At 35.3% G+C, this 13741-nt stretch overlaps 1 protein-coding gene across 2 annotated transcripts in view; it reads left to right on the top strand.

The window, feature by feature from the left end:
- Adad1 (adenosine deaminase domain containing 1) overlaps window positions 1-13444 on the top strand; it is a 31037-nt gene extending 17593 nt beyond the window's left edge. Inside the window, exons 9-12 of one of the 2 annotated variants that reach the window (XM_042693003.1) lie at window positions 536-765; window positions 2857-3094; window positions 6270-6402; window positions 13285-13444. In XM_042693003.1, coding sequence (XP_042548937.1) covers window positions 536-765; window positions 2857-3094; window positions 6270-6402; window positions 13285-13398 — 715 coding nt within the window. In that variant the 3' untranslated portion in view covers window positions 13399-13444. The remainder of the gene's footprint in view (window positions 1-535; window positions 766-2856; window positions 3095-6269; window positions 6403-13284) is intronic. The other variant, XM_042693004.1, reaches the window with a different exon arrangement.
- The last annotated feature ends 297 nt before the right edge of the window (window positions 13445-13741 follow it).

A 13741-nucleotide genomic window follows, 5' to 3' on the forward strand; every position in this document is an offset into this window, starting at 1 on the left:
TTAGTCTTTATTAAAAAGATTTTCTTTTTGTTGTTGTTTGGTCATCTTGTAGTCTAATTTTTTTCATTACTGAGGCAAGAATAGCTAACAAATTATGATAGGGATTTTTTTTTGCGGGGGGGGGGGCGGTCCGGTCGTGGGCCTGAACTCTGGGCCTGGGTGCTGTCCCTCAACTCTTCAGCTCAAGGCTAGCACTCTACCACTTGAGCCACAGTGCCACTTCTGGCTTTTTTCTTTTTGCTTATGTAGTGCTGAGGAATCGAACTCAGAGCCTCAGGCATGCAAGGCAAGCGCTCTACCACTGAGCCACCTTCCCAGCCCCTGATAGGGATTTTTTTATTTGATTGTAAAGGACATAAAAATCATAACAAAAAAATTAACCATGCTGAAGCTCCAGTAGTCTTTGGAATGGTCAGTCCTACTTTTTGTTTGCATTTGTTTGTGTTACCTGAATTAAATGTATGCTGGCATATTGGTACATACATGCTTACCTTGAAACTCTGTTGAACAAAGAATTTTTTTTCTTTCTCTCTAGACGTCTTAATCCACATTCTGTTTCTGCATTTGAAGCCAATGAAGAATTGAGTCTCCATGTGGCTGTTGAAGGCAAAATTTTTTTGACTGTTTACTGTTCTGCAGATGTTGTTAATAGAGTAAACAGTATGTCCTCAAGTGACAAGTTGACAAGATGGGAAGTGCTTGGGGTACAGGGAGCATTGCTGAGCCATTTTATACAGCCAGTTTATATCAGCAGTATACTTGTTGGTGAGTGGGATGTCAATCTCTAAGCTTCTTTCACCAAATATATTCTCTCTCTCAACAGTATAAAATCAGCTTTTGCATTATGAAACTTTAAGGTTGATTGAAACACATCGTTTTGCTGAGGTCTTTGCTTTATTGTAACTTGTCATTACAACTCATGTGATACAACATCATCTTACCCGAAACTCAAAAAGGCATTTACTATTATCTGGATAGAAAATTGAGCCAGAATAATTTTTGAAAATTTGACTTTGCATGGATATTGAAAATTGCAGGATTTATGTTTGTTTTCAGGCATTTAAAGGGTAAATTTTACAAATTAGATTTAGACACTACTAAAATTAGTTCATTGGTCTAAATATTTTAAGAATGTTTTAGAAGTAAAAGGACTCCATCCAGAAGTCCTTTTCAAATATTGATTTTTTAGAATTATACTGATTCTTCCTAACAAAGAAATCTAAGACAAACACGTTTATGAACTAGGAAGAGTTAATGGGTAACTTTAGTGATTCTGTTATTCAGTCCTTTTTCTTCATTGTTCTGATCAGTAAATCAAGTTTCAGGATATTATTCTATTCAAAGGTTCAACTTATTTATTGGCAGCGTTTGACCTCAATCCTAGTTCATAACTTCTTACATTGTTGGTGGATCTGTTTTTAATAAACAGATGTTTACATCAGGTTTAACCTTTGACTTTAGTCTTTTGAATTTCATATTATTTAAGATCTTATTGATGACTCAAAATTTCCCAATTACATGCATGACATAACTTTAAAAATATGTTTTTCTAGGTCTGAGGTTCAAGCTTGAAATATAATAAAAAATACTACAATGAACAAATCATTGAAACATTCATATGTAAAGGAAAAGAGTAAGATTTCCAATAAAATATGGCTAGCCTTTATTTGTTATTTCCTCTTGGTTGAACCCTCAAAAGGAGGTTTTGGATCATTTTCTAATGCCTCCAGATAGTCATAATTAGTGTGCAAGTCCTACTAAATATCACAGTAATTCCAATGCTGAAACAAGACTATTTGTAAAGCATGTTTAATGATATATAAGAAAAAAGAAACTTCTTTAAAACTGTTTTCTAAATAGAGATAAGGACTTCCTAACTCTTATTTTGATGCCAGTTATTATTTTATATAAATGGCATTGCATCTTTTTGAGATCTCAGTTATTACATACAAAGGAGAATCATGGACCAAGCTAGATCAGAGGAAAAGGTGGAAGATACTATCTGATAAACAAGAGAAAAACTGGGCTTTGGAGCCAGGCTGTTGGTGTTTCATGCCTGTAGTCCTATCTACTCTGAATATTGTGGTTTGAAGCCAGATCCAGAAGGAAAGTCCTTGAGACTCTCCAGATAATCACTAAAAAAAAGTCCAAAGTGGGGTTGTGCCTCAAGTGATTGAGCCCTAGTCTTGAGCAAGAAAAGCTCAGGGATATTACCCAGGTCCAGTCAAGCTCTAAGGTTGACACAAAAAGGGAGAGGGGTCTTTAAGGTTGGCTCAGTAGTAGAGTACTTCCTATCAAAAGTGAGGGCCTGAATGTAAACTTCCCTCTCACCAAAAAAGTTTTTAGTTTTAGCCTCCATTTTAGCCAGAAATGCTCATTCTTCCAATTAGTGTTGTAAAATTGGAGCATGGTGGTACTAGAATAGTTGTAATTTATGGCCCAAAGAGAGAAAATTATGCTTTCCCTCAATGCCAGGTTTATATGCTGCATTCTTTTTTTGATACCACGCTGTAATCAGAAGAAATCAGGACAGAATGTGCCAATTCTCTGGCAGAAACCCTATAAGAGTACCATTTTCTTTCAGAGTCAGCACTTGCTTATTTACCAAATAGTATTTTTTCTTTATAAGAGTCTTTAAAAATGCAAACTGTCATTGTTCTGGTTTTGGTAAAGTGTAATAAAGGGCTGCTACGAACATTGAAGTAGGAAAGAAAAGGTTGAAAGATAAACAATAGAGAAGTGGACTTCAGATAATTTCCAAATATTTATTTCTATCTTTTTTTCTTTTTTTGATGATGGATTATTTTCCTTTGATACTGATTTTCTTAAGTTTTTGTTTTTGTCTTTGTTTCATAGGTGACGGGAATTGCAGTGATACTCGCGGTTTAGAAATTGCAATTAACCAGCGTGTCGATGATGCACTTACTTCAAAACTTCCAATGTTTTACTTGGTTAACAGACCTCATATCAGCTTAGTACCCTCTGCATATCCACTTCAAATGAACCTGGACTATAAATCCCTGAGCATGAATTGGGCGCAAGGAGACATTTCTCTGGAAATCGTGGATGGCTTGAGTGGGAAGATCACTGAAAGGTTAGAATTGTTAATTTCTACAAAATCATATAGTAATGAGAAGAAAGAATCTGAATAATAGAGTATAATGTTTTGCAAGCAAAGTTGTAATTAAAATCTTTTTTTCTGGTGAGAAACAGGCCTACAAAAATTACATCATTTACTGAATATACACAGTGAGTTGTGAAGTCAGCGTTCAGACTTGAGGAATCTAAGTTCTGACTCCAGAACTTGCATATATTCTGGTGTAATTTTGTGACCATTAGCATTGGAATCACACAATGTTTTCTAAAAATTGTTTCTCTTACCCAAATGAATTTCTGGATGTGGAGCCTAAGACTCTACACTTTTTTACACATACTCCCAAATATTATGTACACTTCAAGGTAAGAACTGTTGTGCCTCCTTAAAATAGCCATGCCATTTAAGTGGTCTTATTCTTCTTTTGCATATAAAGAAACAAGGCTCAAGTTAGGTCACATATTTTCCCTAGGGGTCACCTAAGTAGTAACAGGCACAGGCTAGGATTTTGATCTGAATATTTCCAAAGTCCTTGCTCATAACCATATTGCTCTATGCCTTCTAGACATTTCTAGATAATTTCCCTGTCAGTTCTTATCAATAAAACTAAAACCTTTCCTTTGTTGTAAATATGAATTTATAATGAGGCAAGGAGTAATGTCATTTCTGAAGGTGAGAGTTCTGTTAAGGCCACATGGAAGTGTTTTTGGTACTAACTCAGTCAAGCATAATATTAATTACTTTAAAATGAATTTCATTATTTCTGTTTTGGATCATATGACAGACTTCAGCTATGCGTAAGCAAAACAGGTTTTCTATGCAGTACATTTAAAGACTTTAGTGAAAACAAAATGATGGCACAATAAGAAGAAATTTAAAAGTTAAAAACAAAAATATAGAAAACAGAACCTAAAGGTCTTAGTTGTTTTCTGTATTTTTTTTTAATTTTTGAAATTATATTGGTCTTTTGAGATATGGGATCTTGCTATGTAGCCTACGTTAGCCTTGAACTTTAATCTTCCTGCTTCTGCTTTGTGAGGGTTCTTCTTTAAACATATGTCAGTAAATATCCAGAAAATATCCAAATAGTTTTATGAACCTAATAAAAGATAGCTGCCCCCCGCTAATATGCACATGAAAGTTACAGATAAAGCTTACTTGTATCTATGCAAAATCATTAAGTAAAAAATTAGAAAACTGTACTTAGCAGTGCATTAATAATATATTGATATGATAAAGTCAATTGGCATTTTTATAGAAATACAAGAATAGTAAATAATAGAAATATGAGATTGGAAACTATATAAATTATCACATTACTTGGTCCAGAGAAAATGCTATATATTCATTAGTAGTCCAAAAATATTAATAAAGTTTTGTATCTCTTCTTAGATAAAGGTAGTAAAAAAGGAATAGTTAGCTGCTTTTGTTACAGGATAAAGTATAGCATTGTTAGTCAAAAAATACTGTCATGATGGTTGATAAAATGTCAGAGGCATTACCATTAATAACTAGGGAAAAATTTGATTGTTTACTGTTTTTGCTAATTACATAACATTTTATACAGTGGAAACGAGATTAAAATGTTGGGGAAAAAAGGAAACAAGACTACCACATTTTTTCAGTCCTGAACTTGAACCCAGGGCCTTACAAGTCTTTCAAGATGGTATCACTTACATCCAAAAAGTACAATAAATCTCCCTGAAAATCTCTCAAAACGAGTGATGGATTTCATATACATGAATGTATATTAACTTTTTCTGCATATAAACAATCTCAAAACTTTATGGCTTAAAGCAGCAACTACTTATCAATTAGTTAACTTACAACTCACAAGTTCTTGAGTTAGCTGAGTTGTTCCTTCAGGATTTGTTTGGACTCCTCCATGCATCTGGCATCAACTTTACATCAAATAAAGATTTTAAGGCTGAGAATGTAGCTTAGCATTAGAGTGCTTGCCTGGCATACATGAAGTCCTGGGTTTGATTCCTCAGTACCACATAAACAGAAAAATCCAGAAGTGGCACTGTGGCTCAAGTGGAGAGTACTCACCTTGAGCGGAAGAGCTCAGGGACAGCACCCAGGCCCATAGTTCAAGCCCCATGACCAACCAAAAAAAAAAAAAAAAGATTTTAGAGAACCTGATCTGGCACTATTCTCTTACCCTCCAAAAGACTAGTCCCAGCAAGCTTATATGAAACTTGGAGGAGTCAAGAAAGAGCACAAGGTCCCTTGAGGCTACATTCAGAACTTACACATCATATGTTCACCAAAGCAAATCACGTAGCTAGCACAAATTCAAGGAAAGGGAAACGAATACCTATTGATGGGTGAATCTTAGATGTTACATTTTTAAAGAGTCTGGAGAAGAGGAAGGGTTTTTGCAGGTTTTATAATCATAATAATACCAAAAGACTTAAGATCAGTGGTCCCACTTTTGCTGGAAATAAAATATTATGCATAAATATAAATGCATATATGTACACATATAAAGAGGGTCATGAAATAAGTGTACATATGTTTGGTTTTTTATTTTGTGGTGATCCCAAGCCTTGAACTCTGGACCTTGGCACCATCCTTGAGAATTTTTGCTCAAGGCTAGTGCTCTATGACTCGAACCACAGCTCTACTTCTCTTTTTGGTAGTTAGAGATAGGAATCTCACAGGCTTTCCTGCCCAGACTGGCTTCAAACCACAATCCGCAGATCTCAACCTCTCAAGTATGATTGCAGGCATGAGCCACAATACCCAGCTGTTCTTTTTTGTTAAATTAACATTTGTAGAGAAATACACTGTGCAATTCTGTGATTGGATATATTTACCCATGTAACCCAATACCCAAGCCAAATACTTTCATTAATTCAGGGAATATTTCCATGTTCCTTTCCCGTCAGTCCTAGCAGAATCACTTAAAAATACTTTATATCACCGTACATAACTTTGCTTCAAAGAACAGCTGTGTCTAAACTATCACATCATCTGTATTAATTTTTGACACAATACTATAACAAGTTAAACCCAGAATATTTAGAATGTAAATATTTAGAATGTTTTATATGTAAAAAGTTTCACTAAATTCATTGCACATGATTCAATATTTGTAGACTGTTATTTTAATTCTTTCAGTTATCAGCATCAATCAAAAATGGTTCCTGTTTCATTTTTTCTACCTTAGTTCCCCATTTAAAAGTGGTGTGTCAATGGCAAGCCGGCTTTGTAAGGCTGCAATGTTAAGTCGATTCAATCTACTAGCCAAGGAAGCTAAAAAGGATGGTTTACTTGAAGCTAGTACATACCACGAAGCTAAGGTAATATTGTTAAAAAGGTAAAGTTGGTCATAGACATAAAATTAAAACCAGTAATGTAATTTAGTGATGATTTAACATATCAAAAATTTGTTGAGTAGTTGTATTACCATACAACAGTAGAATCATTGTTAAGTGAATGTGCCAGAAATTAGATACATAGATGTTTATCACTTACCAGTTCAGTGTAGTATACACTTATTCACACATTATTGACTAGAACTTTTTATGTCATAACCAGAGAAACAAAATAATACCACATTTTTTCTGGATATACATTGTGCTCACTATAGAATGGTATCTAAGATAATTTATTAATAATTTGAGATTCATATAAGTTGATTTTTCTTTGTTATGCTTTTTATTGTAAAATTAGTATACAGAGGGGTACAATTACATGACTAAGGTAATGAGTACATTTTTATTGAGTATAGTTATCTCCTCCTTTGTTTTACCCCTACCATACTTTCCCACCCCACCTTCCCAGCTCTCCCCTCCAGCCCCCCCCCCCCCCAAGTTGTAAAGTTCATTTTCAACATAGTGTCTTAAATATCTCATTGTTACAACTGGTCAACCTGTATCCTTATTTCAGCATTTTGTTATTTCCCTTCCCCTTCCCAAATTAGAAAAATGTATATACAAGATGCAGGGCACTGACATCAAATACAGTGAAAACAGGGATTATACCATGGGGGAAGAACATACAAGAGAAACAAAAAAAATCACATAGTACATTTTAAATACATTTAAAATAGCAAGAAAGAAAAAACAAGTTGTGTGTCTATCTTGGGGTTCACTTCATTAATATCTTATATGGTCATATGTACATAGCTTTTGGACTGTTTTGCTTGTCCTAGACTTATACTAGTTATTGCAAATAAGGGAAACCATGGGACCTATGTTTCTTACTGGCCTGGCTTACTTCACTTAATATAATTTTTTCCAAATCTTTCCATTTCCTAAACAAATGGCGTGATGTCATTCTTTCTGATGGAGGCATAGAATTCCATTGTATAAATATACCACATTTTCTTGGTCCATTCATCTACTGAGGGGCATCTGAGTTGGTTCCATATCTTAGCTATGGTAAATAATGCTGCAATAAACATAGTTGTGCTGGTACCTTTAGTATAGCCTTGTTTGTGATCATTTGGGCAAATGCCCAAAAGTGGGATTTCTGGGTAAATTGATTTTCTTATTAAGTTGTGAAAAGGATTTAATCCCATTATCTCACTCAGACCTGACTTGGCAGGTTGTTTAGAGCTAACTTTTTCTCTATATAAAATATTTGGGTTTTTCATACAAATAATGATATGCTTAAAGCAGAAATTTTGGAAATGCTTTTAAAATACAGAGGATAGGCATAAAGCCCTCCACTGGGTTTAATGTCCATCACACACAGAAGTATGTATATTTCTGTACATATGCATGTATATATACTTATGCATATGTTTATATGAGTTATAGATGTATTCATATATGTATTACTTTAATCCCTTGTGTACTATTCAAAGATTATGTGCTTATTTAATCTTGTAAATATACTTCAGCTTCCTCTTGTGTATATATGTATAATGTAAGTTTATACTGTAAAAATTTAGAGTACTTTTTTATTCACTATGACATATCTATACTTCCATGTTATCATTCTCAAATATTACACAGAATTTTTTTTTTTTGTCAGTCATGGGGCTTGAACTCTGGGCCTGTGCGCTGTCCCTCAGCTCTTCAGCTCAAGGCTAAGCTACAGCGCTACTTCCGGTTTTCTGGTGGTTTATTGGAGATAGGAGTTTCACAGTCTTTCCTGCCTGGGCTGGCTTTGAACCGCAATCCTCAGATCTCAGCCTCCTGAGTAGCTAGGATTACAAGCATGAGCCACCAGTGTCCAGCTGCAAATTGTTTTTGACATACTTTTTTTTTGTGCCAGTCCTGGGGCTTGAACTGAAGGACTTGATGCTGCCCCTGAGCTGTTTTTGCTCAAGGCTAGTGCTCTATCACTTGAGCCACTGCTCCACTTCTAGCTTTTTTAGTAGTTTATTGACGATAACAATCTCATGGACTTTCCCTTCCACTGGCTTGGAACCAAGATCCTCAGATGTCAGCCTCTTGAGTAGCTAGACTTACAGGTGGGAGCCACTGACTGATAACTAATTTTTAATAATCTAATATTGTGTGGCAGTTTCTTAATTTCACCAGTACTTTTTATTCCAACTGGTAAAGCAATTATATTAACTACACATATATGTATATATCCACCCACATATTTATTGTGTAAAAGTTTATCCAATTTTTTTCTGAGTTGGTAACATACAGATTTTTCTATAAAGTCAAGTTTAGAACTTGAAAATAATGTGGAAGCATCGTTTTGCAACTCTGAAAATGAAGGACATAAAATTAATGAAGGGCACTGTTTTCTGTGGGGTTCTGGGGTTTGAACTCAAATCTTAGTGTTTGCTAGAAAGGCAGTTTACCCTTTGAGCCATGCCTCCCTTTACTTAATCTACCTTCTAGATAAGGTCTTGAATTTGGCCTTGAACCATGATCTTCCTATCTTTTTGTATAACTAGGACCATGGGACATACTATAGCAACCAACTACTTTGTTGAGATGAAATCTCAGTAACTTTTTTTCCTGGGCTGTCCTCAAACCACAGTCTTCCTGATTTCTTTACCCAGGTGTCCAGATTGCAGGTATAAGCCGCAACAATCCCTTGCTTAAAGTTTTAAAGCTTTAAGTGACAAATTTCATAGAAAATGAATAGAGAAAACTGATAATTTTGCAGATATAAGGTTGTAGTTGTGATTGGAGGCAAGTGCTAGCCCAATTTGAAACTTACTAGTGGTTGGCTGTGGCAGTTTTTTTAAACAATGAAGTTTGTCACATTAACTGTCTCTTGCTTTATGAAAGATTTCTCTGTACAATATAGTACTGATTTGTAGCATTTTATTCTAAGTAAACTTTCAAAATTGGAGTTAATCTTCTCAAACCCTGTTTCTGCTTTATCAACTAAGTTTAAGTAATCTAAGTCCATTGTTGCCATTTCAGGAGTGTTTATAGATTCTTCATTAGGAAAGGATTCATCAATAGAAATGTCTTTGCTCCTACATCAGCACAGCTCTTTATTTATTATTAGCATTATGATGAGATTGTAGCAAGTTACCTCTCTAGTACTCTTGCAGTTTCTACCATATCTTCAGCTACTCTTCTTGTACCCTTTAAGTCTTGAACTATTCAAGAATAATCCATGTGATGAATGCCTCCAATCTCTTCATTCAGGAGGTGGAGGCAGAAGGATCATGAGTTCAAGGCCAGCATCAGCTACATAGTAAGACCTTGTTCCTTAAAGTCAGAGTAACTTCTTCTCCATGAGATGCACATGAAAATAAATGTTATTGCATCTCTGTCATAAACTCTGATCAGATGAACTGACAATGAACAGTAATATTTTTTAATTAATCTTTTTTTCTAATTGGTGGCAACTGTGAGCTTAAAGTACTCATTAAACTGTATTGTAAACATATGTTATATAGCTTATTGTTCCCTTTATAAATCATAAGAAGAGATTTGGTATAACTTGGTTTCTGGTGGTATTTGGTTGTACTGAGATATGAACTCAGGATCTTGAGTTTTCTAGGCAAGCACTCTGCCACTTGAGACACACCTCCAGTCCTTTTCTTTAGTTGCTCTTAATATTTGCCCAGTATTGGCCTTAACTCAAAATCCTCCTACCTGGGGAGGAGCCCCAATCCTAGCTTTTTTGCTGAGGTGGACAGCTTACTGACTTTCTGCCTGGGCTGACCTCACACTAAGATCTTTCTAGTCTCCTGAATATCTTGGATTAGAGATGTGGGTCACTACACCCAGCTTAAATTCTTAAAGATATCTTTGGTTTTTCAGAGTGGTAAATGAATATTTGCTTCAACTTAAAGTTAATAGCTATAATAATACCCCAACAAAAGATTCAGCCTGTGTTTTGCAACTTTAAGCATTGACTTCTTAAAGTTCCAGATGACATCATCTAATTTAAAAGTGTTTAGTCATATTCATGAATCACCATAACTGGATATTCTAGGGTGTTTACTGAAGTTTCTGCAGGAGTACTTGCTGTTTTACCTTGCACTTGTATGTTATAGAGTTGGCTTCTTTCTTTGAGTTTGTAATCCACTTTGCTAGTAGCTCTTCTCTAAGCCTTAATGAGTTGGGGCCTTGCTTTGGATTAGGTTTTGGCTTAAGAAAATGTGTTCTGTTCTGTTCAGACACCAAAACCTTTTCCACATCAGCATTGGCTTGGTTCCCTACCACTCATGATTTCATTGGAGTGCTCCTTAAAGAACATCTTTGCATTCACAACTTTGGCCTGCATCGGTTTTTTCACATACTTTCCTCACTATGATTATTTATTTCTGGCCATTGAATGAGAGACATATGACTCTTTCACTTGAAGACTTACAGGCTGCTTAGGATTTAATTGGCCTAATTTTGTTTTTGTTTTTTTTTTGTTGGTCATGGGGCTTGAACTCTGGGCCTGGGTGCTGTCCCTCAGCTCTTCAGCTCAAGGCGAGTGCTCTACCACTTGAGCTACAGCGCCACTTTCGGTTTTCTGTTGGTTTATTGGAGATAGGAGTCTCAGGGTCTCTCCTGCCCGAGCTGGCTTTGAACCGCGATCCTCAGATCTCAGCCTCCTGAGTAGCTAGGATTACAGGCGTGAGCCACCAGCGCCCGGCAAATTGGCCTAATTTTATTTTATTTATTTTTATTGTGAGAATACCGTACAGAGGAGTTATAATTACATGGGCAAGATAACGAGTACATTTCTTATCAAGCATTGTTGCCTCCTCTTTGTTTCCCCTTCCCATCCCTTTCCATACTCGATCCTCACTCAATCCTCCTCCACCCCCCAAAATTGGCCTAATTTTAGAATTGCTGTGTCTCAGAGAATAAATAAGGAGGCCTGAGGGAGTGAAGAGACATGGGGAAATACTCAGTGGAACAGTCAGAACACAGCCAGCATATGTATTGTCTTAAATGGGTGTAATTTATAGCACTTCAGAAAATTACATTTGTAACACCAAATATCACAATAGACAAAAAGTGAAATTTTTCAAGTGTTGACCTATTGAAACACAGAGAACATGGAGTTTGCACCTGCTTGGAGAAGATGGTGGGTGACAGACTTGCTCAGTGCAGACTGCCACAAATCTTCAGTTTATCAAAAGACAACATCTAAACTCAAACCATAAGAGTTACACTGTATAATTTCTAAATGTGGGGAAATATTTACATTCTCAAATAATGATTCTTATAACCCAAACAACATGACCCCTAAAGAAAAAAACTTTAAAAGTTATTGAGAGAAAAGACATGCCAGAGACTGAGAAAACATCAGCAAAGCATCTAACAGTATACTTAATACACTATTTAAACACTATTTAAATATATATGTTTATAATATTTATAAACTATAATATTTAAACTCTTAAAATTTAGTACTAGGGCAAATAGTACAGTTGTTTTTAAAAAGCCAAAGCATATTTGTAAGTGATTAATGAACATATAAAAGTATTGAGGCTTGTTAATCACTAGGGAGGTTAAACTGGGTGCTGTTTCTGCATTTTCAGTGTGAATGAAAAACACTACAAACCACTTAAGAAAGCAGTTGCTGTTTTGCCTTTCTAAAGAGATAAATATTTAACATATGACCAGCACTGTTACCAGCATCTGAATTTATGTTCACATAAAGATCTTAATGTGAGCCGGGCGCCGGTGGCTCACGCCTGTAATCCTAGCTACTCAGGAGGCTGAGATATGAGAATCGCGGTTCAAAGCCAGCCCGGGCAGGAAAGACCGTGAGACTCCTATCTCCAATAAACCACTAGAAAATCGGAAGTGGCGCTGTAGCTCAAGTGGTAGAGCACTCGCCTTGAGCTGAAGAGCTGAGGGACAGCGCCCAGGCCTAGAGTTCAAGCCCCATGACCGACAAAAAAAAAAAGATCTTAATGTGAATGTTCATAACAGCATTATAATAGTTGACAACTGCTAACTATATATATATGTTAATGAGCTGATGAATGTATAATTAATATTCCATATTTATCAGTAGTTTGTTTCTTTTTACTACTGATTAATATTCCACATGGAATATTAATCCATTAATCCATGGAATATTAGTAGTAAAAAGAAACAACTGATAAATGAAACTACATGAGTAAATTAGAAAACATTATGCTAACTAAAAGAAAGCTGAAACAAATACGTAAGTACAAATACATCTTGATTAATATCACCCAGTGGATTTGTTTTATAACTAAATTGTGGTGATATCTGCATACCTCAATAGCACAAATCACCAAACTATACCGTTAAAATTGGTAACTTTTATGAAAGCTACCATAAAAGGTAGCTTTCTAAATGTTCGTTAGATCTGGAGCATAGCTTAAGTGACTAGAGTATCTCCATAGCAAGAATGAAGCCCTAAATTCCAATCCCAAATGGTAATAACATTGAGAGGTTGGAATGGTAAGGGGCATGCCTGTAATCCCAGCTATTGAGGAGGAAATTGAGAAGTTTATGGTTTGAGCCTAGCCCAGGAAAAATGTTAACAACACCTCGTTCTCAACCAGTATCTTGGTGATGATGGGAGGCATAAGAGGATCATAGTCTGAAACATAGACCTATATGAAAAGTAACCAGAAACATAAAGGGTTGGGACATGGCTGAATTGGGGGAATGCCTTGCAAGCATAGACCCTGAGACAGATCACAGCACTGAAAAAAAAGTTGAGAAAGTAGGAATTCAATTTCATTTTATTAATGTAAAATAAAGCAATTAAGTTTATGTAGGTCAAATTCTACCAATATGATATAATTTGATTTTTTCTCTCTCTAGTGTATGTCTGCATCCTATCAAGAAGCTAAAATTTTATTGAAATCCTACTTACAACAACATGGCTATGGCTCCTGGATTGTGAAATCTTCCTGTATAGAGAAATTTAGTATGTGAAATAGACAATCCGTTGTCATATTAAAAATCTTTTATTTTTTGGTGTGTTTTGGCTGGTTAAAATGTTTTTAAAATACTGAGGTTTTCATATTTTGCAATTAGAGAGTCTTGCAATAGAAACATTTAGATATTGACAAAAACTTATGGATATTTATGTCAACTTATATTTAAACACGGGATTTTTTTTTTTTACTTTTTGGTAAAAAGAATAACTTGATTCATTCACTATGTAGACATTTTGTATTTTTCTAATTTTTGTAGTTTAAAAGAGAATTTCCAGTTTTGTTTGAAATCTCTCCACAGTTACACTACTTTACGTTGTGTTCTGCTGTCTTGCTCAAAT

This window comes from Dipodomys spectabilis, unplaced genomic scaffold (genome assembly GCF_019054845.1).
Source record: "Dipodomys spectabilis isolate Male_0828 unplaced genomic scaffold, ASM1905484v1 ptg000162l, whole genome shotgun sequence".
In the NCBI taxonomy this organism is placed as follows: Eukaryota; Metazoa; Chordata; class Mammalia; order Rodentia; family Heteromyidae; genus Dipodomys; species Dipodomys spectabilis.